This window comes from Fistularia commersonii, chromosome 2, assembly GCF_037954325.1.
Source record: "Fistularia commersonii isolate RoL2024-O1a breed Wild chromosome 2, RoL_Fcom_v1.0, whole genome shotgun sequence".
In the NCBI taxonomy this organism is placed as follows: Eukaryota; Metazoa; Chordata; class Actinopteri; order Syngnathiformes; family Fistulariidae; genus Fistularia; species Fistularia commersonii.
Window position 1 is genome coordinate 16,550,184 of NC_141285.1, and position 26,087 is coordinate 16,576,270.

The 26,087-nt window shown below is 39.5% G+C and overlaps 4 protein-coding genes across 6 annotated transcripts; 1 reads left to right on the forward strand and 3 right to left on the reverse strand.

Annotated features, from left to right (window-relative positions):
* Positions 1 to 3,560: 3,560 nt before the first annotated feature.
* Positions 3,561 to 8,695, reverse strand: wnt8b (wingless-type MMTV integration site family, member 8b). The gene is made up of 6 exons (XM_086162004.1): positions 8,361 to 8,695; positions 7,457 to 7,490; positions 6,608 to 6,746; positions 6,010 to 6,135; positions 5,757 to 5,899; positions 3,561 to 4,585 (listed from the first exon to the last, which is right to left on the reverse strand). Exons 1-6 carry the CDS (start codon positions 8,429 to 8,431, stop codon positions 4,016 to 4,018), a joined length of 1,083 nt encoding a protein of 360 aa, XP_086018130.1. The 5' UTR covers positions 8,432 to 8,695; the 3' UTR covers positions 3,561 to 4,015.
* A 1,945-nt stretch (positions 8,696 to 10,640) lies between these two features.
* Positions 10,641 to 15,905, reverse strand: scdb (stearoyl-CoA desaturase b). Its single transcript, XM_086170756.1, has 5 exons — positions 15,456 to 15,905; positions 14,579 to 14,709; positions 14,230 to 14,435; positions 13,455 to 13,687; positions 10,641 to 12,298 (listed from the first exon to the last, which is right to left on the reverse strand). Exons 1-5 carry the CDS (start codon positions 15,697 to 15,699, stop codon positions 12,099 to 12,101), a joined length of 1,014 nt encoding a protein of 337 aa, XP_086026882.1. The 5' UTR covers positions 15,700 to 15,905; the 3' UTR covers positions 10,641 to 12,098.
* A 2,832-nt stretch (positions 15,906 to 18,737) lies between these two features.
* Positions 18,738 to 20,777, reverse strand: trmt2b (tRNA methyltransferase 2B). The gene is given in 7 exon segments (XM_086162861.1): positions 18,738 to 18,954; positions 18,957 to 19,009; positions 19,011 to 19,191; positions 19,194 to 19,304; positions 19,995 to 20,263; positions 20,265 to 20,726; positions 20,773 to 20,777. Coding segments are annotated over 7 exon segments (1,254 nt in total). The 3' UTR covers positions 18,738 to 18,781.
* dnajb12a (DnaJ heat shock protein family (Hsp40) member B12a) lies at positions 20,598 to 26,042 on the forward strand. Of its 3 annotated transcripts, none has more exons than XM_086170744.1 (9): positions 20,598 to 20,753; positions 21,509 to 21,680; positions 21,997 to 22,142; positions 22,233 to 22,403; positions 23,725 to 23,804; positions 23,941 to 24,050; positions 24,138 to 24,310; positions 24,736 to 24,878; positions 25,444 to 26,042. In XM_086170744.1, exons 2-8 carry the CDS (start codon positions 21,586 to 21,588, stop codon positions 24,855 to 24,857), a joined length of 897 nt encoding a protein of 298 aa, XP_086026870.1. In that variant the 5' UTR covers positions 20,598 to 20,753; positions 21,509 to 21,585; the 3' UTR covers positions 24,858 to 24,878; positions 25,444 to 26,042. The 3 variants fall into 3 exon arrangements, with proteins under 3 accessions (XP_086026870.1, XP_086026860.1, XP_086026852.1); XM_086170734.1 differs by lacking the exon at positions 20,598 to 20,753 and adding an exon at positions 21,015 to 21,161 and having other exon boundaries at positions 25,187 to 26,042; XM_086170726.1 differs by lacking the exon at positions 20,598 to 20,753 and adding an exon at positions 21,015 to 21,161.
* The last annotated feature ends 45 nt before the right edge of the window (positions 26,043 to 26,087 follow it).

The window sequence follows — 26,087 nt, forward strand, 5'->3', positions numbered from 1 at the left end:
CTGAAGGAAGGAGCTGTTTAGTGCTGAATGATTTTCTCCATGGGATGGGAGGCATTATCCATCAGAGCCTATAGCTTTGCCATCATCCTCGTCTCTCCCACCACCTGCACTGAGTCCATGGGACTCCAAGAACAGAGCTGGCTTTCTTCTGCAGTTTGTCCAGTCTCTTCCTGTCAGCTGCAGACAAGCTGCTGCTTCAGCAGCCCACTCCAAAGAAAATGGCTGATGCCACTACAGTGTCGAAGAAGGTCCTGAAGAGAGCCCCTTGCACTCCAAAGGATCTGAGTCTCCTCAACAGGTATAGTCTGCTCTGACCTTTCCTGTAGAGAGCATCAGTGTTACAATATGTGACCAGTCCCGTTGATGTTCAGGAGAACACAGTGGTACTTAAAAGAGGCCACTCTCAATGTCAATCTCCTAGGTGTTCATTGGTGTTTGGGTCTGTCTACTCCTGCAGAAATACACCTCCAACTCCTTGGTTTTTCCTGTGTTCAACAGGAGGAATTATAGCACAAGCGATAGTCAGGATGTTTTATATTTCAATAACTGAACATTTGAAATAATATTTCAGTCATCCTAAAAACATTTTCCCTCAACTATAACATAATAATTATAATATTCATAATAGTTAAATGCCCGGTGATGTAACAATTACATTCAGACTACCTATGAAACAAATAAATAGAGCACTGAAATGAGTCTTAAAACCTGTTTTGTTTCAGAGGGAAATAACTCAACATTTATCTTCAGCAAAAAATTAATACAAATGTAATTCTGCCCTGAACCCTCCCTTGAGATAATATGAGCATGTCTTTTACTACAGTTAACAAAGTCTTACTCTTTCTGTACTGATTAGCTGAAATTCTTTATTGTATTCTCACAAGCGCAGTGTACACGGTACTTTGTATGGCCTACCAATCAGCAAATGCAAATTAGCTCAGTTTTGTGAGACTGCTGTGGAGTTAGACTGTTAAAAAAAATCCAATTTGTTTTGTCTTCCTTTGTAATTTTTACATGACAACTGGCTGATGATGAACAATGCTATAAAGGTTGTTTAACTTTACAACACAAATTCTCTCAAATTCACATATCCCCATACACCTTGTTTGTTTTCTCATGAGATGGAGTTTACCAGCAGATTTCCACCCCAAGAACTTCTTTGGGCCCCCTGGTGAGTTCCCATCCTTTGTGTTTCCTGTGCAGATCAATGAGATGAGCTGAGTTGATCCCTCTTATGCTCCTATCTTCCCCATTCTTTGCAAATACCCATGGTTAGGAGGTTAACCACCCCCCAAGAAGCATGCATCTCAATCTGTTTGATAGGAACAAATATATACTATAAAAAAACTGCTTTCTCCTGAACAGATTTTTGGATGCTGTTGCTCATACTGCTCTTTTTGACTTTCTCTGCCTCTTATTCTAAGAGACGATGAAACATATTAAATGTAAGGTTGCTGTAGTTTATGTAGGTATGAATTTTGTTTATTGGGATTTAAGACATCACCAGAAGCAGAGTCCACAAACTTGGGTTAATCATTGTAAGAGTGTATGATTGATACCACTCATCCGTCTTCGTCTGTGTTGGCTTTCTCTCACATTCATATTGACCCTCGCCCCTCAAAGTGTTGTAGGTCCAGAACCCTTAAGCCCTAAATCCTATTAGTCAGGGGTTCTCTGAAGTATTAGTAGTATTTTTTTCCTGTTCTCACTGACTGCATTATCACTTGCTACTTAAAAACCTTACAATAACTGGAATTGACTTTTATTTGAAGCATTCCAATGAAAAAAAAATGTATAGAATATATTTCCACTGCCTTCAAAAACCTACAAAACAAAACAAAACAAAACAAAACAAAACAAAACAAAACAAAACAAAACAAAACAAAACAAAACAAAACAAAACAAAACAAAACAAAACAAAACAAAACAAAACAAAACAAAACAAAACAAAACAAAAAGATTACTAATGCTCTGTGAGAAAGCACCTGCTTAATAACCCGGCATTTCCTCTGCGCTGTCGTCTCTCTCTCTCTCCGCCACCTTGAGCTCATGTGTTGCTGCGAATTGGATGTGGCAGCGCTGGCCAGGGAGATGGCGATTCAGACCCTTCGGTCACAAGGTATGTCACTCCCTGGGTGGGGTAAATAATTATGTGTCTGGGTCACAATAAACATAGTGTGCTTTTTATATGCTTAAAAGTGTGTATCTCTCGGTATGCTTCTATTCCAGTGTTTCCAGTGTTTGATTCCTCTTAGGGAATGAAATCGGTGGCTAGAATTCAACAAAAAAAATGGCATGCACGAATGTTTTACTTTTATTCTCATGTGATTTTGGCTACAAAATCTTAACGCATTGTCTATAAAGTATTCATTATATTTGTGCACCCATCATAAGAAATTTACAGACCTTCAACAGCAGCCAGCGACCAAAACTACATTTGCTGGTTCTTTTATAGGCAAGTGCTTTTACTGCATGCCTGGCAGCGCAACCCAGCCAGAATGCAGGGGTCATCGCAGGAGGGAGGACTTTTGATTATGATCATTATTTGTTAAATAAGATGTCAACAAGGTGTTTCCCTGACACTTTATTGAGCAAAAAGGGGGAGGCACAGAAATGAAAGACCCTTTCTCAATGGGAGTTCTAATCTGTTCTTTCATGTCCCATCTCCTCTGAAGGGTTTGGGCTTCGGCTGCCATGTGCTAGTCTGCCTGGGCCTGGCACTTCTTACTTGCAGGTGGGGTGAGTATCCTGGCAAGCATGTGTTTATAAAACCCACTTGTTTGGGTACAATACTTGAACTAACTTCTTTTGAGTGAACAGTGTGAATCAGTGCAAAGCCTTTTCCCAAAGTCCTTTAGAAGGCGACAGTCCATTGAAAGTGGAGAAGAAGGGATTACCTTCCTCGACAGCGGTGCATTTCCGAGAGAGCTGATTAGCTCTGCATTCATTGTTAAATCGAGCAAAAGAAGGCCCTAGAGGAGTGAAAGAACCCAAATAGGTGGGCCCAGAAATAAAACAGCCGCAGGAAGCCTTGCACAGGCAACCCAAAGTTTTCCCAACATTTCTTTCCCCCACTTCTAAGTAGGTATGGCGTGAAAAAGGAGATTAGCATACAAAATTAGAGGCGGGTTGATTTTTAAGGGCAACTTGCCTCATGCCCTCCACCCCCAGGCTCTACTCTGTCTGGACAAAGTTAATTAAACTAGTATTAAACAGTAAAGAAACATCCAAGCGCTTGGAGTCAGGGGGCTCTTTGAGGATTACCATGATGAGGGAGAGAACGAGAGGTATTTGTCAAGGCGAAATTGAGAAAGGCGTAGTGGAGAGAATGGTACGCTGAAGAGTTTTCTATTCCTATTGCCCGAGAACATCCAATCCGCAGCGTGAACAATATGAAAAGTATGGTTGTGTTTACTTCAGACTATCAAGAATTACTGTCAGAAGAATATGCCAAAGAAAGATAAGTCTAAGTCATATTATTATTCTTTTATTACATTGTAACTGAGTACAAGCTGCAACAGGAACTAATAAAACAAAACTAGGAAACGTTGTGCAATAAATTAACAATGTACAGTGCAAAGTGCTTCATTTTATATACATTTAAATACATCAAAAAGGGATCGGTCAGGGTAGGACAGAAGATCAAACTGTGCCTTGAAAAGTTAACAGCTAACTTTCTAAAAAGAAATCTGAGACTTGAAGTGATAAATGATTAGTATGTAAATTACTGATAGGCTGAAGTTCTTGGAATTCATCCAAACAAAAAATGTCTTGGAAAATTGTTAATGTTGTCTTGAGTTATGCAATAACTCAAAACAAACTAAATTTCCCCTAAGGTTTTTGTGTTTGTATGAAAATAAATAAATCAAGTTATGCAAGCACAAAATTCAAGACAATATTCTTAAAATATCTGATGACTTTTGTTGTAGAAAAGAAAGTATAAAAATATATCTTAAATACATTTACACCAGATAGCGGTACAAGTACGATGACAGAAGGGAAGTGATGAAGATGTTCAGTGCTTCTTCCTGAGTCTAAGGCTCTTCCGGCGGCTCCCAGCACTCTCGTTCCTTCCCCTTTGGCCCCCCTTCTTTACACAGAAGTACTTGGTCACTGTCTTTCTGCATTGTTCACACTTCACTGCGCAGCACCAGTGGAATTTACAGTTACAGCTTGACACCATTTCAGCTTTGCGCTCCTCTACTGCGAGCCCACACTCCCCACATAGCCTCTTACAACTCCGTTTTTCCCATTTGCTCAGGTTCTTGCCTTTCTTGAGGCATTCTCGTCCCTCTGTTCCCGGCAAGCCAAGAGTACGGTTTTCCAAGCAGTAATCTGGGGAGTCTTCAAGATGGACCAGCTCCTTCCGGGAGATAGAACTGAAGGTCTCTGCGATGGCCCCTCGGCTTGCTGCGCTGTTCCCAGCTCCGCGGAGAAGATCCACCTTCAGAGCCCTGTGGTACTTCTCCTTCAGGTAATTCCCCACCTCTCTAAACTCTGGCAGCTGCAGCCAGCAGGTTTGGGTTGTGCAGCTACCAGAAACCCCATGACATTTGCATGTCCTCTGCATGGTCCCTTTCACTGCCTGTGGTGAAGAGAAACATTCAAGAGTTATACGGGGTATGGATTAAAACAACGTTTATTTTTCCAGATAAAGACGACATTGATCTTATGCCAATGCAGATGTACACATATAAATATTCAATAGCTACTTGATTTGTCTTTTTCTAAATTAAGGGTGAATACAGTGTAAGGGAAATGACTATAGCTTTAAAGTCCTTTGCTGAAATTTTTGTCATCCTCACTGTTTACTTGACTTTACCTAACACAAAACACCTGTCAGCTGAAAGGGATCATTTCTGTGGAGAGGATGAACCTTCTGTTGAGACAGGGCTGAATAAACGTTTCACATTGAGTCCCATTGTCTTGCCAGAAGAAATGGGCATATTTATTTAGCATGTTCATTATCATCATGTTTTCTAGTGTGAGAAGACCCAGTGGAGAGTCCCATTGAGAAGAGAAATTAAAAAGGAGTTTTTATCTCTTTCTATCCCTATTTTTTTCTGTTACAATGATGCTCCAGGTGCCATTGGGATCCTAGGGTCCAACAGAGGGGAGCAAAGGCATCGTAAACAAAGAGCACTTCAGCTGCATGCCTGTGGTCCCTTCAGACTCCCTCGGGGCCAAACAAAGACCAACATAAATGTGGGATCCCTATTGCAAGAATAAAACTAAACACTTATTTTAAAAAGCAGCATAATACACAGTGCTTTGCAATGTATGGCTCCCCTGGATCTCTAATTAAGCTTGCACCAGTGATCCTCAGATTCTCTAGTTGAGGTATTGTCATAAGAGGTATTCAACACCGGTAAATAGGCCCTTCTGGTACACCGAACACACTGTTATTATTGGGACGAGTGGCACCTCACTATAAGCAACATGAAAGGGATGCTTGGGTGGCACACTCAGTGTAATTCTGAGCAAGGGAAATTATTCAAAAGGCGCTTAACACTGTGCAATCAGTTAGAGAGGCAGGAGAAAGTTCCATAATATTAATCAAGCCTCTTTCCTGTATTAGAGGCTGCTTCACTGCTACAACTGATAAATAGTGTATTTTTTTAAGGCAAAAGAAAAAAGCAGAAAATTGTGGGGTCAAAGCCAAAAAAACAAAATCATGTAATTGTACCAGGTCCTATGATACAGGTTCGCCTCTCACCACCAAATGAATGAAGAGACATAAGAGCGCCACACTCTACCTTGCGCCCAGCCTCATTATTGTGAAGATTCATGGCAGCCCGGGCATCCTGACCAGTCTCTAACGCGTCCACAAACTGTTTAGCGATCGCTTCACCGAAGCCGACATTGTCACTGCAGCCTCCCCAGAGCCATCCATGACCACCTAGAGGATATAGACAATGAGATGCTTCGCTGTTTGACAGCCCTCACATTGATGGATTCAATATCCCACATTTCTCTTGTTCTATTTACTGCTTTGTGTACTTCTCTTACCCCTTTGTCCGTTTCTGCTGTCATCGCAGCCACAGTTGTCAAAATCTCCAAGACTGCAGTTCCTGGTTAAAGTGTACATGACCCCTGCTGAGCTGATGGCATGGACGAATGCCGTCTCACGGTTTGCTGGTAAAAGAGAGATTCATTAATGATCTCTGCTTTATACAGTATCTATTTTTGCTAAGAGTGTTTATAAATCATAAATGTCCATTGACACAAAGAAATCCACTGCTGAACAGAGCTCATTTACAACAGCAATCCTCATATGTCTGTTTGTGATGAATTGATTACTCAAGCTGCAAGGTTTAATGTCTGTAGCGGATCTGGTAAATTACAATACCAGGCTTGTTCTGGTTCAAGTGACTTTATAAAAAATGTGACAAATCCTCTAACTAAGGCAAACATTTCATGAAAAAAACAGTCAATGGTGAATAATAGACTTTTGAAACAAGCAGAAACCCCACAGCTACCTGAAACCTGTTACATTTATTTTATCCCGTCTTTGTATTTCCAAGACGGAACCACCATCTATAGCCTTGACAAGAACTTCAGCAGCTTTTAAGGCTGATGAGACCCTGCAGCAAGACTCTACACTTACCGCTGCGCAGACTACTGAGTGTGGACAGCAGCAGCGCTCTCTCAGGGCAGTTCCAGCGGTCCCAGGCAAACTGGTATTTACACTCTTCTATGCCACTCTGAGCTCCTGTTGCCACACTGCTGGAATAGATCAGGTATGCCTGCAGAAGTAAGGAAAGTGTGAAACACCTAGAGGTGGCCAAAGACTAATTGATGGGGAAGTGAAATAGAAAAGTTGTGATTGGAACTTGCTAAATCCTGAGGTTACCTGACAAAGCATCAGATAACTTCTAGGATATGTATATGTTCTGGGGGTTAACTGAAACTCTGGTATTAACTGTTTTATTGTTGTGTGTCCTGGATAATACATGTCACAATTGACGGGACAGTAGCTGTTAAAAGAAAACATCACACTCGGAGAATAAGATGTGTTCATATGATCTTTGGAAACCGGTACACTGTTGTTGGTTTGCACACGCTGCTCTGCTACTTGTTCACTGTGTGAATGATAATATAACTAATATGTCTCAAGTGGCCTTTGGTATGATGGAGTGCCACCTCTTTCACAGGGGTTTGGCTGCCTAATGATGACCACCCACTATAGCAATGCCTGCCCTCAACTCTCCTACACATTCATCCGTGGATACAGAGAGCCTCTGAATAAGGTCAAGTGTATGAAAGTGGAAGGAAAATGACTCAGAGCATTACTGATATGTCATTAACGCTATGACTGCAGGGAGATATAGGTACTGGAGATTGTCCAGGCACATGAACACAGTACAGGGACATTTGGAATGGAAGACATAAATTGTCTAGCCCTTTCTTTTGGGGAAAAGGACAAGGAGAAAAGATCAAAAGAAAGTTGGCTTACCTTGGGTCCGGTCATCAAGAAATTATTCACTGACCTGGAAAAGGAGACAGCTTATTCACTCAAGGAAGCTCAGTGTCCATAACAAATTCCTCCGCTAACATCTCTCATTAGTGCACTTTGTAACATGTAAAAGTGTCACACAGTTAAACAGCGGGTAACCAAACTAATACTGCTGATTTTGTGACAAGGTTTCTAAAATATACCAAAAGATGTGTGCTGGGACCAATGACTTGCAGTCAAAACTTCAGAAATAGGACAAATACAATGAAAAAATTTAAAGAATCAAAGACATTCAACACTTCATGAAAAGAAAAATATATCATGGTTTGTGGAATATTACCACCTTCCTTGATGTAGCCAAAGCTGTTAATTTTGTTTTGGGTGGTTTGGTTGATAATTGCAAGACAAACTCTGTAATTCATGATAGAGGAAAAAAATTGGCTCAGCCCAGAAAACCACTGATTTTCATACTTAATTTGATATGTTTTAAAGTGAGTAACCAACAGATAAAATTACTAGGAAAATGGTTTTATTAAATATTATAATGCATCAAAGTATCATAACATTAAATCCGTCAAATTCTGAATTGTTGTCCATATACTGTATATCTAGCTGTATATATATTCAACACAAGAAAAAATCTCTATCATAATATAATATAATATAATATAATATAATATAATATAATATAACAATGGGTAAACCATAAATAGCTAACTCATTAACCATTTATCAGATGCCAGAATGGATACCAGTAGGACACTTTTCAATTTACCAGCTGTGCAATAATATCATTTTGAACGCCCTTCTACATATATGAATAATCAAACAAAAGTACACGGGAGAAAAATAAACGGTTGAATAAAGTACATACGAGCGTTTTTTTTAAAACATACAGTCTTACCAGCAACAGCATGATCTCATATGAGCCAGGAGGATGAATATGTAGTAAAAAACCTCCAAATGCACGAACATCCTGAAGGTGAGAGGGGCCACGGTGCCTCAGCCCGTCCAGAACCTGCAGACAGTCGAGCGTCGGAGAGGTAACTGAGCTACCAACGCATGCAACTCCTGCAGGGGCTTCCAGGGCTTGAAGGAGGGGGCTCTGAAATGGAGCTGCTCTTGTCCCAACAAGAGATTATCTGCTTAATTAAAGATTTTCCCTCTTCTTTCTCCCTCGGCCAATCAGAGGTATTGCACCGAGAGGAGACTGCTATGATCAAAAGGACACCCCGGGCCCTCAGGGCCGGCCAACGGTACGATCCCTGCCTCTATTCAGGAGTGATGGAAGATCTATTTAATCCTATAGGAAAAGTGTAACACTGATCCCTTGAATTTTCTGGCCCAAAAAAAGTTTATTTAAGCTATCTAACTCGCAGCCCAATGTCGGGGATTAGTGTGGAGATTTGTTTGATAAGACTGGAGAAAATGAGGTCCGCTTATTTGTTCTCGAGGAAGTCATTCACGATTGAACAAAGGCGTGATTGAATCAATGTTTATCAGTGCTGTTATTACACAGGACATTTGACAAAATAGTCTCCCGAAATGTCATTTCGGACCGAAACACAGTGGGTTATCACTAATGAAACTTTTACTTTCTTTTTTTTTTTTTTTTTTGGCCGGAAAGATATATTAAGAAATGAAAATAAGAACAAATAACTACATAAACGGGAGATGGACGAATGGTTTTCGTTTCGGAAAAATTACACACGTCTCATTCACGAAAAGAAATAACCATAAACGAAGAACAGCAAAAAGAAAGACCACTTTGCACTGGTGTATAAATTGTTAATTAACATGAACAAACATGCGGGTAGATGATAAATGCAACATTTAAATTGATTTTATTTTCACAGTGATGCTGGCTAGACAAGTATAGAGAAAAAAACAAAACAAAAGACGGACTGAAACTCGGGCCTATGATGAGATCTACTACATTTGCATCACTAATCCACACGATCCCCCCAGGTCTATATGAAGGGTTATTACCGCATAACCCCGTCTGACTCTTAGGTCCCTTTCCTTGCAGTCCTTTACCAGCCTTCTTGTGTGCAAATTGGTATTAGAGAAAAGGTGATTTGGAGGGCGAACTTTTAAGGGATGTTTTTGGATTAAGATTTAAAGAGGAATGACAAGTAAAACGAGACAAAGACAGGATCTGTCCCGATGTCTGCGCTTTTAAAGAATGTCTGCGAAATATGTGGCCTTTCATTTCTGTAAAGCATAAATGACTTAAATGAATGCAACAATTAATCTCCCCGGAGTGTAATCCGCAATGTTTAGAATTATAGAAGTATTCGTTTTTGTGGTGGTTCTCAGTCATGCAGGTCGTGGTAAAATCTTCTTGTCTTGGCAACTGGATTTGAGTTTCTTTACTTGAAAACGTTTCACCTCTCATCTGACAGGCTTCTTGAGCTCCGGAGTTCAAGTGAAAAAAACTTAAGTACAGTTGCCAAGACATGAAGATTTCGACAAGAATAAGTATTCGTTTATTTTCGTTTGAGAGAATGACACAGACATTTCCCGATCATCGAATGGAAAATTTAGAGCCAATGCATAAAAAATAAATACATCTGGGGGGGGAGGGGGGATGGCCAGAAAGTTCACTTAAAAAAACGCAGCCACTAGACAGAAACAATTTTCAGACATCAAATTAGTGTGGATGGAAATCAGACAAATGAAGATTATTCGGCCAAAAAAATCCCCCAGTGTTTCTATTTGTGATCTGAGCGTTTACTTCGTTGGTCCCGATGGAGGATGAACGATTCATTTCAATTACCAGATATATCCGGCAGATGGCGCGGTTGCAATTCCACCTCATCAGGTTTGTCAAAAAACGTACTGTACAAATTAAATGGTTCTTTTTATCTTCTCTTATTATTATTATTAATAATAATAATAATAATAATAAAGTATATGGCAATGTGTCAAATAAAACTTCATTAAACATACTTTTACAATGTAATGAAATTCAGCTAGGACTTTTCTACTTTTACAAATCTTAACATGATGTCACCTCTGTCCATGCACTTGGGAAAAAAATACTGCTTACTCAGGTAAAGTGCTCTCTGAATCTGAATTTCTAACTTTTGTGGAAAACCTCTCTCACAGCTTTAAGATTTTTTTTCAAATTGCACACATCATTTTGTCAAAGGCTCTTGACAGAAAAAATACAATAAGACTGTAATTACAGAACAAATTTATTCAATATATATTCTTAACTTCAACTTTTGATATATCAAATTGTTTCCCCGAAAAAGGTGTGTAAGTATACAGTACATATATTTATGTGTTTGTGTGTGTGTGTGTGTGTGTGTGTGTGTATCTGTCTGTGTGTGTATGTGTGTGTGTGTGTGTGTGTGTGTGTGTGTGTGTGTGTGTGTGTATGTGTGTGTGTGGTTGTGTGTGTGTGTGTGTGTGTGTGTATGTGTGTGTGTGGTTGTGTGTGTGTGTGTGTGTGTGTGTGTGTGTGTGTGTGTGTGTGCGTGTCTTTTAAGGCATTTGGGTAGGACTATCCTGCTGACAGATGTTTCAAATACATGACATATTAGACCCCACACTTGCATGTTTGATTTTCAGTGTGGGGGACCTGAACCATGTTATGAATGAGACATTAGTATCTATTTCTGTGTAAAGGTGGTTCCATTTCACCTGGGGGATACGATTTGTTTCAAAAAGGGTCCATAAAGCAGTAGGCAGTTTTCTGGAAAAGATCCCAACATATAACGAAGTTGAATTGCTTTTCTGTATTTTCAAGGGTGAGCATTGCAGTGCATGGTTTAGTAATGGTAATCAAGAAAATCTTACATCAAAAAACCTAAATAGATATAGAAATCCAACCCCATTTCTTTTGGAATTAGATAAAGCACTATTGACAGACGGAGTAAAGAGCGGTAAGTAAGAACAATGACTGTAAATATTAAATATACAATGAAGCATTTCCTTTAGAGAAACCTCATTATATATGGTTTCAATAAAACTTACACCAAAACAAACACCAAAAAACTATTAATTAATACTTGCATAATAGGGAAAACCCCAAAGAAAAGAAGTAGATAATGAATAGATAAAAGATTAACTGATCTGTAGCTTGGCCAGAAAAATCACAGATTGGCTTACTGCTGCAAGTAATTTGTCTTACTGCTGTATGTGAAGACCTGAGCCAGATTTAGCCTTGTTTGTCAAACCTTCCTACATCTGTTTGACATCAAGGTGAAATAGCTGTGCTTACATATTTAATAAAGCAGCTGGCTCACTATTAAAACTATTTAAAGCCAATATGAGGGGCGGCGTGGCGCAGGAGACAGAACAATCGCTTTGGAACCGAACATTCTTGGTTCAATTCCCGGCTCCTCCAAGTGTGTCGAAGTGTTGTTGAGCAAGACACAGTGAACCCCTAACCTGCTCCCCTGGCGCTGGTCGATGGCAGCCTAATGTTCATGGTTCATCCATGATGGGTTAATTGCAGAGAATGCATTTCCTCACGGGGTTTGATGAATAATAATTAGTGACTTAATAATCAGAAGCATCGTAATGAGCACTTCATAATTCATCTTTCATCAAAACAATGCTAACACAGATGCTACCCTCTGCTTAGGTTTGACATACCGGTGGCTGTCACAGGGTTTTCAGCTTGCGAGACTTAACTGCCTCTAATACTGCCATCTCCGGTTCGGTTTATGCGAGCAGTTATCATCTCCTTTGACACTTTTTTACGGTCTTTGGCTAAACCCAGGACGCACATAAGGTCTATGAAGGCGGTGGTGGTGTTGAACATCCAACCAAACTCACTGGTAGCATAGTCAAAGGGGAATGTGTGGTGGTAGTTATGGAAGCCTTCACCTGAGGAAAAAAAAGGTTAATGTTGTGTAGATAATAAACAAATGATCAGGTATGCATGTATACAGATATGCAGAGCTCCGACTCTCCTTCAATGATAATAAAGAAGCAGTCCCTTGGTGAATACATTTGAATTCTCTTTATACCCATTTGAGCACATCACAGGATCTTCAGCTGGCTGTAACAGTGACATTGAGGAGCGCAAACCTCAGGAGTGTTAAATTATCCTTTTAACCATTACGATCGCATCTATCCCTGTAATTGCACAGATGCACACAAAAAGCTAGCATCAACACAGGTGAAATATGTCCTCTTCACAGCAGTCATATGACTTGTGAAAGCACAATCATCACAAGTTGAATTGATAAAATTACCAATGGCTGCTCTCAGTTCAGTTGAGCTTGGCATCGGCCTCAGCTTATGTGCTTGGTCACTGGCAAAAATAGGTCATTGGAACAATTAATGAATTGATGTAATTCTTGTTTATGTTGTTCCCTTGAACAACTACACCTACACCTTCAACTACACAGCAGCTGCACTATCTCAATATTCAAAACTTCTTGCACGGACTCACTTTGTGTTTACATTTGAAATAAAAAATGACCAAGCAATCAAAAATAGTATGAGGTGATTAAAAATAGTTAGGTATAAACAAAAACAGCCTAAAAAGTTTTTAACCAGGTATTACAGTGCCTTATTAAATATTTAATCTTTTTGTAGATTCAATAATCAAATGGAATTGTGTAATCACTGAATTGCCGACCCCTACATGCTGCCATGGTTGTATTCAAGACAGAGCACATCCTTTTGCAGTTGTCAGAGCTGTTTTGCTGTGAACACTGCTGAGTGCTGTTTGTAGGGTCACACCCCCTTGGTTTCAGCAACCACAAACAGAATGAAATCAAAATTATATCGGCACCAAACTTATGAAATGAATAATGAATAAATAGTCAGAGCTGATCATCCTCAGATTTTTAAGATGTAAAACTAGCAGAGTGGGAACAATAACCTATAACCAACACTGGTTGATTTGACATGACCTTTCAGCAACCAAAATTAGCATTAAAATGTGTTTGCTCCCAAAGGCCCATACTTACACATTCAAACAATCTCAACAAAGAAAAATGCATTTTAATGTTGGGGTAACATGTGGCCTTACCTGTGCTGCTGAAAGCCACCAGAAGGTTTTCCCTCGGGTTAATGGTTTTGTCATAAGGCCTGGTGCCCCAAATGTGTGCAGCACTGTTGACCAGCCAGGTTGCATTGAGTGTCAAAGTGTATCTAAACAATACAGGGACAAAGTATGCCACTGAAAGGGATTCACCCCAGAAATACCATGGGACAAGCATCGGCACCAAGAAGCAAAAGATCACCACTGAGAGCTTGTAGTACCTGAAATCACAAAATGGAAAAAAAAGATATATATATAGTCACTCTTACCAGAATTCCCAGTGGATTCCACATTTTAAGCAGTATTTTTAAGGAAGACAAAAATTGCATCTCATATGTAACATTAAAATGTTTGAAAAAAATTTATTACAACAATTTTACTTCAACAAAATTTTTAGAGATAAGAGATAAACTTGATTTTGCTATTCCATGTAGACTGAGGCTGGAGCTAGCGCTCGCAAGAAATGCATTTTCTTTACATCGAAGCATGATGTAAACAATGCTCTTACCCATATTCACCCATAGGGAACTAAACAGGGGAATGCATTTTAAAACATTAATCATGAATGTCCTGAGCAACTTCAATATTATTTCATTTTCTGGGATGCCTTTAGAGGCATATGATTTTTGTGGTACCCCCCAACAGCAGTTGCAATCGGTTTTGATCTCTGATCATTTTCATCCCCTAATGCATTAGAAAACTTAGAAAGAACTACTTCTCTATGTGTGACAACAAAGAAGAGTAGACTGATTGTTTTCCTCACTTTCTCTGAAACATAACCACTCCATCTGCTTTCAAGTCCGAGAGCTCGAGTTTTCGGCCCTTTTCAATCACGTCAGGATGCTTGCGAACCAACAGCCAACCAACATGGGCAAAGAAAAATCCCCTCTTGGCATTATGGGGGTCTGCGTCTGTCTCAGAATACTTGTGGTGGACGCGATGGTCTCTAGACCACTCATAGATGTCATTCTGCAAAAAACAGATGCACATAGAAATATATTTGGTTCATTTCAGGGTGCAAATATAATGGAGAGTAAAATCCAGCTAACCAAAAGATGTGGATCACACATGTGAATGAAAGTGGACAATGAATTTGATTTTCACACTTTTACCTGAAAGGCCATAGAGTTGCAGAGTGCAAGGAAAACTCTTAATGGAAAAGAAGCCTTGTAGGATCTGTGGCTCCACAATCTGTGGGCGCCTGCGGTCACTCCAAGAGCACTGATGTTAGATAGCAGAAAAACTGTGAAAAGGGGGGTGAAAATGACAAGCATTTAAATTACGGTAATTTTGCACCCCGGAGAATGGAGTCACTAGGACACCGTGCTCTTTCCATTACACCCAGGCCTCTCTGGTACGCGAGAAGTCATCTGTTATGTGAGATGGGACTCGAGGAGCTAGCAGGTCTGTCACCCTGCTCTCCTCTTTGCAAAACTCCTGCAAGCATCCATACGTCAACCCAAGATTTAAGACCAGTGTGACGGGGCTCTGTCTCGGGTTTTGTTGTGAAATCAGTTCGTTCTTGAACTGCTTGTCAGTGTTTTGTCTCTGGGACTGAGTCACCTCCCAGACGACGCCCTTGTCACTGGAGGGGGGAGTGGGTGGGGGCTTTCTGACTGGCACAGAACAGTCTGTTGTGGTGCCACGCAGTTCACAATGGGATGTCTATGGGTTTAGTGATTGTGCTTTGTCTTTCGCACTGAAATAATATGCAGCTCAGCGCTGCAAAGAGAGGGGGGGGGTATGCAGTACCAGAACGGGAACAAAGTTTAGACTGTTGATGATTTTCAAGTCATGCCTCAATAATCTTCAAATGAGAGGTGCAAATTTAAATTCTAATCCAACTTTTTGGGGGGGTTCACATGTCAGATTTGAAATCAGATTGAAAGCGTCTCATTAAACAAGACCTAGTTTGCAACAACTAAAACAGGCATCAGCACATTGTGAGCTGAGGTAGTGATGGAAAGTATGTTTGCTGTCAATACTTACGCCATGCAAGCGTCGGGGCTGACGCGGAGGGGATAAGGAACAGTCCGTAAAGTCCACCTATGTGCAACAGCGTCATGAATATGATGTTTCTCCACACCAGTACAATCGCTGGTTTCGGACCCTCTCTCTCTTTGTAGGTGTCGTCAAAAACATCGTCCCCTGCCGCCACCGTTTCTGCCGGGGTTCCTCCGCCCAGCTGCGCAAAAGGCTCCCGGTGAAGCGTCTCGGATTCCATCCCGGTCATCCTCGCCGTTACACCGACGACACGCGGGGTGAGGGGTGGGGTGGGATGGGTAGGCGATGTCCCTCAGTCGAAGTGCTCGTAGCGGAAGGCGGTGATGGTGATGAAGAGTAGGGTGGACGTCGTCATCAGGCAGAATAACCGTTCATCTGCGTGTTGTTGTGGCGCTTTCTTAGAGTTCGAGCAAACTCACCAATCCAGCAGGGCTTCCAGATGTTTGGCTATCCACGGTTATGAAGTCCTCTTTTTGTCTGCACTGATTTAAGCAACCAAGCCCCGAGGTCTGAATGAGCAATCGTTGTTTTCTTATTCAATACCTCTTTTTTTTTTAAACACATAATGGACTTGTATAATGTAATAATTCTGCTTATAATTTCTCAATGTAACATTTTATGGCTCCAAGAACTTAAACTGGTCAAGTATTAAAACTAAAAATAATATTTATTATTATTATTAATAATAACAACAATAATAAAGTTATTCAATAAAATTAAGTCCTCTTCTTGTCTGCTCTGTGTTTAAGTAGTCATGACACGAGGTCTGAATGGGCAAACGTTGCTTTCTTATTCAATCCCTCCAGAGTGAAAACCCAGGCAAATCTGTTTGTTTTTTTTCAAAGACCCAGGAAGAAGGTATGCCTGAAAAACAAACATTTTTAAAAAAATACTTGTACAACATTTATGGTTGCAAGTTATTTTATTAAACCAATAGCTTGTTTTTCATTAAATGTTTTTTTCACGGTACAAACACATTGAAATAGTAAAATGTAATGTATTCATTTTATTTAACATTTCTCATTGTAATACTTTATGGCTCAGAGAACTATAACTGTGCGAGTATTAGAACTAAAGATAATAATATTTATCATTATCATTAATAACAGTAAGCGTTATGAAGTCCTCTTCTTGTGTGCTCTGTTTTTAAGCAGTCATTATTTTCCTCGATGGATGTTTGTAGTTTACTGCTCCACCTTAAACCAGCAGAACAGACCAGACTACAGACAACTACTGGTTCCATGAAACTGTGTTGTTTCAAACATTCATTCATCCAGCTACCTCTTATCCACTTGGGGTCAGGGGCACGTTTTGAGACAAACTATCATTCACTTTCTCATTCACACATCTGGCCAATTTTCCGAAAATACGAAACTGTATAACATGTAGGTGGTGGAGTCTGGTGAGGCAATTCTTGATTTTATACCCCAAAGACTCACGTATAAGGTTCAAGATATGTTATGGGTAATGTGTGATAGCAGAGTATCTGCCAGAATGAAAGGAAAGGTATACAAGACAGCGATGCTTTATGGTTTAGAGACAGTGGGACTGAGGAAAAAACAGAAAGCTGAGCTGGAGGAAGCAAGAGGAGAGAGAGGAGGATACAGAGTGGCGACCCCTTAAGGAACAGACAAAAGTATAAGAAGAAGTGGTTGTGTTTACTTTATCTGACCATGATCTCCAGCTCTCGCTGGAGTGGTTCTCTGCCAAATGAGAAACAGCTAGGATAAGAAACAGCCTCCAAATCCAGGCTACAGTCCTCAGCCGGAAAAAGGGGCCGGGCCAGGAAGCCTCTCTGGGGAGGCGTTCCAGCACGTCTGACCGGGAAGAGGCCACAGGGATGACCCAGGACACGCTGGAGGGAATATGTCCCTGAGCTGGCCTGGCAAACTCTCAGGATTCTCCCAGCGCTGAAAGAAGTGGTCTGGGAGAGGAAGTCTTGACTTCTGTACTAAGGCTGCTGATAACACAAAAAAAAGTTGGCAATAAAGAAAAATAAAACAGCAGGTTACAGTAATGAATAAAACCTGTACAACACAACTCAAAATCAAGTCAGATAAGAAAAAAGGGATTACAATAATCCAATCCCAATGTCACATTTGTTTGGATTAAGATCTCTGCATACTTTAATGACAAGGTCTAATCTTCATAATGTGTCTTTTACAGAGAGATTATTTTGTTTTCCAATGGGGAAGCATAAAAAAACAGCAATGAGAAAAACACAGCAATGCCATGATTTCCCTTGATTATATAAAGAAAAAAGAAAAAAAAAAATTCAACCTTTCTTTTTCTATTCAACCACATAACATTCTTACAAATGTTTAAGACTGCAAAGATCTTAGATCTTAACTAGATCTGTTAAGTCATGTAGAAACTGCTTTTGTATAATTGAACCATTAAGTCTTACTGAGGCTCACTCTAACAAAAAAAAATTCAAAGTCAAGGGTTCCTTTTTTGAAATGTTTCTATGTTTTTCATAGCACACATTTTCATAGCACATATATTTTGGCCCAGAGAAATGAATCCATGGTAAACTGGAAGAACACCTGAAAACATGGCAGTGCAGTGTGTGGTAGCTGAAACAATGTGATGACTCTTCAGTCTTTCTGTTCAACCTGTGTTATCCTAAAGACCAAAAAAGCAACCTATCTCGGAGGCAACTGGCCTTCTCATGTAAATGGTGATGACCTTTACAGAACAATACTTGGAATCCCAAGTAGACAGTCATTGTGTCATGATGGCTGGTGAATGCAAATGAATGGCATGATCGCCTCCACTAAGGAGCTACATGGCACCATCTCCTGCGCATATGCTGCTACTGCAGCGTCAACTAACTTAAAAGGGAAGCATTTTTATTTGTATCTCTTTAGTAAGTTTCTTGCTTTTGCAGTGGACTTTCAACAGCAAAAAATGGTTAAGACTTTTCAAGAACAAGAATTTTGCAATATCTAAATGATTAGGTGGCTGTTTTTTTCTCTATGGTACAACAAAAGGTGAAAGATGCTAACTTGAATTCTGAGGATAGCTCTTGGTTGTACTTAATTCCTATTGTTGGAACAATTGCTAAAAAGGGAGACGGGTGACAACTTATACATTGCGAAAATAATCAAGCTGAACGTGTGGTCTCTCCAAAGAATGCTACAAAACTCACAAAAGCTAGTATTCTCTGAAGACTCCCACAGATAATAAAGGTGGTACACGAACCATTGAAGCCTGAATAAACATATTTTTATTTCGATTACATAGAACTTTATTTTTACCACTTTGTGAAGTTTATAAGGCAACCAGGGTTGTAACAAAAAGAATAAAAGCTATTTGCTACCTCTCAAAAAGTAGCACCAATCCACCGGCACAGTCATAGTCGGAGAGAATGCCTTCACAGGGAGTTTCTCTTTTGGATCAGGTGTACAACAAAGCTCCTTGAAATTCCTCATAGCTTCTCCATCAGGTTTACAGGATACAAAGACAAGGTGGCGGATAGCTTTTGGTTTCATAAAGCTCTGATTATTCGAGGATGCAGGCCAGCTCGAGACAGGTTTGAGGGCTGCGTTGTGTCTGGCATCTTCCACTGCCTGCTCTATGAGTTCAAGACCAATTATTTTGTTCTCCCTGGGAGAAATGGTGATGCCAATGGCCCCTGTTCCACAGCATACGCTGAGAAGAGTGCTGCCCACCTTTGCTCCTCCATCTTCCTTTGGATTTGGGGCACAGGGGTCTCTCTGGTACCATAGAGTAACTGAGCTGCTGCATGGTTCAATTGGAAAAAGGCGTTGGCTGAGATGCGGAACTTGAAGCCTAGTAACTGTGAATAACAGAACTGATTTTCTAGTTTAGCTTTACTGCCGAGACATTAGTGCTGTATATCACATTTTGACTGATGAAGTTAGATATCTCGGAAACTGCTGTTGGTCTGATACACTGATCTGCACACAAAATTAAAAAATACATGATATGAACCAAATAGTAACATTTCGGAACAAACAAAAAACATTTGAAACTTGTGATTCTCGATGGTCAAAATAGTTGTACAGAAACATACTGAAGATTGACATTTCAACCTTCTGATCAAATAAATGGTGTCAATTAGTAGTGTCTGGACTTGAGCTTCCAAGCTGTCCAATTGCTCTTGGTTTATTTTCACCAAGTAAATCAGCTTGTGTGCAAAGAAGTGAAACACAGATTCAACAAATGGTCTTCAATGTAAGCAGCTAGTACCTTAATAATTTGCTTAATATCCGAATTTTAGACACTGTTTGGCATCTGTCAGGTGAAAGGCAAGAAGTTGAGTTCAGGAAATTAATTTGGAAATGAATCATAACTGTGGTGGGAGTTCTGATTAACTGTGATGCTGATTCAGTTGATTTAATGACTGTCAATGCAATTGAATGAGAATTATGATAAAGAAATTATGATACATGCACATAAAAGTTTGGCAAAGTACACGCTTGTCAGTGCTAAGAACCCAGTAGAGGTATTCAGCTGATAGTTGCCCTCTTGTTAATGTGTGATTTCCCACACAGGAACTGTAAGGAGTGGTCATGGTACTCTCTTGGAAGAAAAGTGAGTTCCGTTGACAGACAGACCCAGGACCTTGTGTGAATTGATCCAGCAGTTCAGCTGTATGGACTGCCACTTCCTCTGGTGTGAGTGTCTGTGGATGGAAGTACACTGTGGCCATTGTGTGTCCCTTTGTGTTGGTTCTTACTGTCACCTCCCTCCAGTGACCCCCTGTATGAAACAGCAAGCGGGGCTTGAGGGAGGAAAGGCAGATAAATTCCTGATAGCATCTGGCTCAGTTTTTGTTTCTCCCGCATATTGAGAAGGTGGTCTCCATTGACAAAGACCATGTCTCCCTTCCGGGCTGTACCGAAGTAAAATGGAATGGTCTTTGGATTTCCATTTGGTCCCCTGTTGACAGAAAATGTAGATTTGTTACGGTAGACATCCCTGACTGGTGAAGGGAGCATGGGCAGGACTGGAAAGGAGACTTGACATCCCATAGGTGATGAGGAGTGGTTGTTTGTTAAATGTTTAGATAGCTTCACCAGTATCCTTTCCTGTTTTTGCTGCTTGAGCTCAAGTTGCTCATAATAACTCAGCCTCCAGAGAGGTGTGACCACATCAGACAGCTTTTCCTCCCATGACAGCTCAGTCCAGCAGGGTTTGTCACTGAATCTCCTTCGGCTTCTCTTTGGCGATATGTTTCCCAAGTCTTCAAGAACAGTGATTTTGGATGAAAATGACCGGCGGCTTTTCCTGATGGAACAGTACACGATTTGTCTGGTAAATATGAATGACCTACTGCATGTCACCGTAAAAGCCGTTTCGCCCTTTCCATTTGTTTCAAATATCGCCGAAGATCTACGGATCACAAAATGCGGGGATTCAAAACTCGCTTCGACATTGGCAGCTTTGAACATGCGTCTTTAAGGTGGAAATGCTCAAGTTTAGTATTGTATTTTCGTTATGGCGTCGCATTCCTTGTGAGTCAAAGCCGCCACATACTCTACGTCATATCTAGGCACCAAGTAGCTAGTAAACATTTCCGCTGTGTCGCGATGGACTCTAACAAGGACGAAGCAGAGCGTTGCATAAAAATAGCTCTAAACGCTGTCAACAATAACCAGCCGGACAAAGCAAGGAAGTTTCTAGAGAAAGCTCAACGTTTATTTCCGACAGAACAAGCTAGAAGTATGTCAATTAATCTGCGTTTCGTTTGGCTTGAATATCAGTTAGTTGACTGTCGCTGTAAAACCTGAGCCAGCTAACGTTAGCATAGCTGTCTTATCGCTGCCTCGAAACGATACTGGTATTTGTAGTTTTTTTCTGGTTCTCCGCTCGTAATTTCTCACATACGAATGCTGTTCGGATTATGTTTGTGGCAGTGTACGCGCAGTCCTCTATAGGCTTAACGTCTGTCAGCTACCTTGATAGTTGCTATGCTGCATCTCTCGACGCTAACGAACTAACCAGTTGGAGATCAAAATTATGGGGAATAACTTGTCAACTAAGATAACGTAAACATTTCTGTTTCACAGACTTACTGGAATCATTATCGCAGAATGGAAAGCCATCAAATGAAAATGGCAATCCTGTGAACGGGGATGGACCCAGCATGAGGCACCGAAACCAAGCAGCTGATGGGTCCGTACATGGGGCCTCCGATTCGGCTAAGTCATACACTCCGGAGCAGCTTGAGGCTGTCAGAAAGTAAGAACATTTCTGAATTTGCCCCCCTCCTTAATAGATACACTGTCATTTTCAAGGGCGATTTTTTTTTATATTACATCAGGTAATGATATTCTAATATCAATTCGATGCTCTTTATATCTTGTGAAAAATATCCAGTTTTTCAATTTGCTCTTCTAATCCTTGTTCTTCATTTCTTCTTATATGCCCAAGATGCAGTGACCATTTGTAGAAGTAGCAAATGTGCACAGAAAAAAATCAACAAACCCAATTACCGGGCTATATTTAAATTCTTAATTTCTGACCCACTGTTCACTCTCTTTGGTGTTCACTGCAGGATAAAGAGCTGTAAAGACTACTACCAAATTCTTGGTGTTGAAAAGACAGCAAATGAAGATGATCTTAAAAAAGCTTACAGAAAACTGGCATTAAAGTTTCACCCTGATAAGAACCATGCACCTGGAGCCACAGAGGCGTTCAAAGGTAGTAAAACATTATATCCAATGCCCCTATTGTTGCTTGGTATGCAGATCTTCTGAAAATTGCAAACAGTATATGCCTTGATTTGTCTAGCCATCGGTAATGCCTATGCTGTGCTGAGTAACGCTGAGAAAAGAAGGCAATACGATCAGTATGGTGAAGAGAGAACCCTCCCAAACAGACAAAGGCACCACCATGATTTTGAAGCAGATATTTCACCAGAAGACCTCTTCAATATGTTCTTTGGTGGAGGCTTCCCATCAAGTAAGTTGAAGTTGGATAAATATGATATTGTAATGTAAGCTCCCTTTTATGAAATCATACAGTTTTTTTGCTCCTGTTAAACATTTAGTATGGGGGTAAATTGCATATCTTGACGTTCTACATTACCTGGCTGTGTAGCACTGTCACAATGGTCATTTTATGTCATAAAATATTAATAATCTATACCCTATAACTGACTTTCCATCAACTGAGTTTTTATGTAATAGATTATGTACATGTTATAGAATCAGAGGGCCTATGGCATCCAACAGTCATGTACTTCAGTGCTGTGGATGACTTTTATTGTGTCAACTGCAGGTTTTTCTTTTTTTTATTTATTCACAACACGAATCACAATTATTTGAAAAGTTTTATGTAATAGATTATGTACATGTTATAGAATCAGAGGGCCTATGGCATCCAACAGTCATGTACTTCAATGCTGTGGATGACTTTTATTGTGTCAACTGCAGGTTTTTCTTTTTTTTATTTATTCACAACACGAATCACAATTATTTGAAAAGACTGTCCTGTCAACCGCATATTTTATTTTTTTCTATACACAAGAATGTAAAAACAGGCAAAAATGCATTACTTTGGGCCCTTCAATATCATCATTAAGTGCTTAAATTCAAGTGCAGACATAGATCTACATATATTTTTTTCTGGCAAACAGATATTTCATGTCAATAAGATATTTATGTCATGCATTTGCAAAAAACCATAACTGCAGTCTAGATTTGAAACTCTATTTTCTACCTTAGAACAGTCTTAAAAAAAAAGGAAATTTAATTGCATTTAGACTGAAAAACTCATGATGATATCTGCATCCTACTACACTCCTTTGACTACTGCAATACAAAAAAAAAATAGCTTGCTTGTTGTCAGTTCAATTTTGATTTTCAGTGAGGACTTAATATAAAAGAAAAGAGGGTTACTAGTTGCTCAATGACTTTCTGGACATTTAAAACATTTTTTTTTTGCTTTTTAATAATTGCTTGTGGCTATTATCCTATATTATTGTTATTATATTAGATTGCAAGTGTTTAGTTATTCAACATCTGGAACGTTCTTTCATTTTAATGATCCACTATTTCTTTTTATATTTTCCCTGATGCATGTCGCTGGGGACCTTTCTCAAACCTAATCTTCTTTCAGCAGCCCCTATCTAGTTTATAGTGTATAGTTGTTTTTAAACTTTGAAAAAATTCCAGATGCTTACCTCAGCGGTGGGTAAAATAGAGCCTGTTGGAAAACCCACATTGTATTAATATACATATTTGTACTTCCTTTAATCATTATTTTTAAAAAATGTTTTTAGGTAATGTACATGTTTACAGAAATGGAAGAATGCACTTTGCACATCATAATAGACAAGAAAGAAGAGAGCAGCAAAGAGATGTGAGTACTATTTTTATTATTCAATCCTTTTTTGGATAAAAGCTGCTTTTAGATTAATGTGTGAATGTTCAGTAGGCAAGCTGCAATTGAAAGGTTTGGTTCTCTGTCTTTTTTTTTTTTTTTTTCGACTGGACAGGGTGGTCTGGCTCTGTTTGTCCAGCTGATGCCCATTTTAATCCTCATCATTGTGTCCGCTCTCAGCCAGTTAATGGTCACGCAGCCTCCCTACAGCCTTAGCCACCGCCCGTAAGTAGCTCACCCATTCCAAAGCTCTGATCAGCTACAAAAATGCATCAGTATTCACTCTCATTCACGATTGTCATACATTGTCAGGTCAGCTGGTCATATTCACAAAAGGCACACATCGAACCTGAAAGTGTCTTTCTACGTTGGCGAGCGCTTCCATGAAGATTATTCTGGAAATAACCTGAAGATGGTTGAGAAGAGTGTAGAGGAAGACTACATATCCAATCTGAGGAATAACTGTTGGAAGGAGAAGCAACAGAGTATGCACATAATGGCTGCTACAACTGATAACAAAATAATCTGTTCTTATGATTATTTAATTTTTGGTCAAAATAAAGTTATAAAACTATAGAAGTCACAGTTTCAATCAAAGTATATACATATAGTTGGATTGTTTTACAGTTACTGTTTTCTAATTTTTGTTTTTTTTTCATCAAACTTTCAGCTTTCCTAGACTTATCAGACAGTCACATATTTTATCTTGCAATTATTAATGCATCAGCTCTAATTTATGGTATACTGTAGTTTGCCTTGTGGTTGAAATTTATCGCTGAACTTGATGATTAACTTCTTTTTTATTACAACAGCTTCCAAATGAATAATTTAGCCTGCGCTAAAATATTTTAGGGATTGAAAATGCCTTACTGTAACATATAACATACTGTTATTCATATTTTGTTTTCAGAGGAAGGTCTACTGTATCGTGCTCGTTACTTTGCGGATTCAGAGTTGTACAAAAGGGCACAGAGAATGGGGACTCCCAGCTGTTCCAGGTTATCTGAGATTCAGGTTATACTGGATGGATAAAAACCACTTGCACAAATGTTGGTGAGTTTCCATTAACAGTTGATGTTATTGCTACAAATGGCTTGTAGGATTTTTTATTGTTACACTTACACCTGTAAACCTGTTTTTCAGTTAGTCCTCCAAAGGAAACAACATTGTTTCTGAGTAATTACTCTGACAAAACTTAGATTTATCAATAGCCATCATCCAATTAAAATACTTTCCCACTGTTGGTAATTCTTTAAATTAATTTGGAATTCATCCATGAGCATTTATCTATATTTTGTCTTTTTACAACTTGTGGCTGGCAATGAGTGAGTGATTCTTTGTTTGAAAATCATGTGTCTTAGATGAAAGTGTTTCCCACAAAACAGTCTTGAATGCAAAAGAAGATAAAATGGGGTCCTGCTCGCAGCTCCATTACCATTTGACAACAGATCTTTGACCAGTTGAGTAAAGGCAACAGTCAATATGCTGTTAACCTGAAATGAAACAGTTTGATTTTTTATTTATTTTTTTTTTATACTAATTTGGTCAAACCATGCCAAACTGAGTCAGCTGTATGTTTTATACTCACAGATGTCATTGATTGTACTGTTTTCTTTAGGTTCATCGGTACTTGAATCTTATCAAAAGAAATTGTTGATCGAGGCCTACCCATATTGGAACATACTTCTGCAACAGATTTTAAAAATGTCTTCTGCACAATGGGCAGTGGACCTCATCAGGGAACATCTCTGCAACTCAGTGTAGATTGACTTCCTGTGCTTTGTGTTGACTGCTGACATTTTCTGACTTCAGTGTCTTCAAGATGGTGAGTCCACTGAGTGTTACAGTGGAAAGTAAGAAGATAGTTGTCCATTTGAACAGCAAACAAAGCTGCTATGATTAGCTTTCTTTGTCCCAGTCTGTTTCCTTAAATATTTTGAGATTTTTCATGGCCTTCTCATAGACCAGCGTCTGAGCCACTTGCAAAGAAAGCGTGTAATTTTTATAGTTCTTACCAGTGTAAATATTTTACTTTTAACAGTGCAGGGTTTGACGGAGGTAATATCATTTACTATAATGTTACATTATGGATTTGCCTGTAGCCTGTTGGATCTTAGGTATTGAAATCAATGCACATGTAAAAGTAAAACCATATTTATTAAATTAACATGCTAAATTGTACTGATGTTTCTTTTAATTAAATTTGATCCTATTATGGATCTGTCCATGCTTTTTTCTTTTAAGACACTTTGATACACACTT

Excerpts from the sequence above, each read along its gene's own strand:
- scdb (XM_086170756.1), bottom strand. The coding sequence starts at position 15,699 with ATGACCGGGATGGAATCCGAGACGCTTCACCGGGAGCCTTTTGCGCAG. Across the intron at positions 14,710-15,455 it reads AGCCCCGACGCTTGCATGGC|TTTTTCTGCTATCTAACATC; the intron begins GTAAGTATTGAC and ends CCCTTTTCACAG. Across the intron at positions 12,299-13,454 it reads GGTGGCTTTCAGCAGCACAG|GTGAAGGCTTCCATAACTAC; the intron begins GTAAGGCCACAT and ends TTTTTTCCTCAG.
- dnajb12a (XM_086170734.1), top strand. The coding sequence starts at position 21,029 with ATGGACTCTAACAAGGACGAAGCAGAGCGTTGCATAAAAATAGCTCTA. Across the intron at positions 22,143-22,232 it reads AGCCACAGAGGCGTTCAAAG|CCATCGGTAATGCCTATGCT; the intron begins GTAGTAAAACAT and ends TGATTTGTCTAG. Across the intron at positions 24,051-24,137 it reads TACAGCCTTAGCCACCGCCC|GTCAGCTGGTCATATTCACA; the intron begins GTAAGTAGCTCA and ends ATACATTGTCAG.
- wnt8b (XM_086162004.1), bottom strand. The coding sequence starts at position 8,431 with ATGTTCGTGCATTTGGAGGTTTTTTACTACATATTCATCCTCCTGGCT. Across the intron at positions 6,747-7,456 it reads TCTTGATGACCGGACCCAAG|GCATACCTGATCTATTCCAG; the intron begins GTAAGCCAACTT and ends TTACTTCTGCAG. Across the intron at positions 6,136-6,607 it reads ACTCAGTAGTCTGCGCAGCG|CAAACCGTGAGACGGCATTC; the intron begins GTAAGTGTAGAG and ends CTCTTTTACCAG.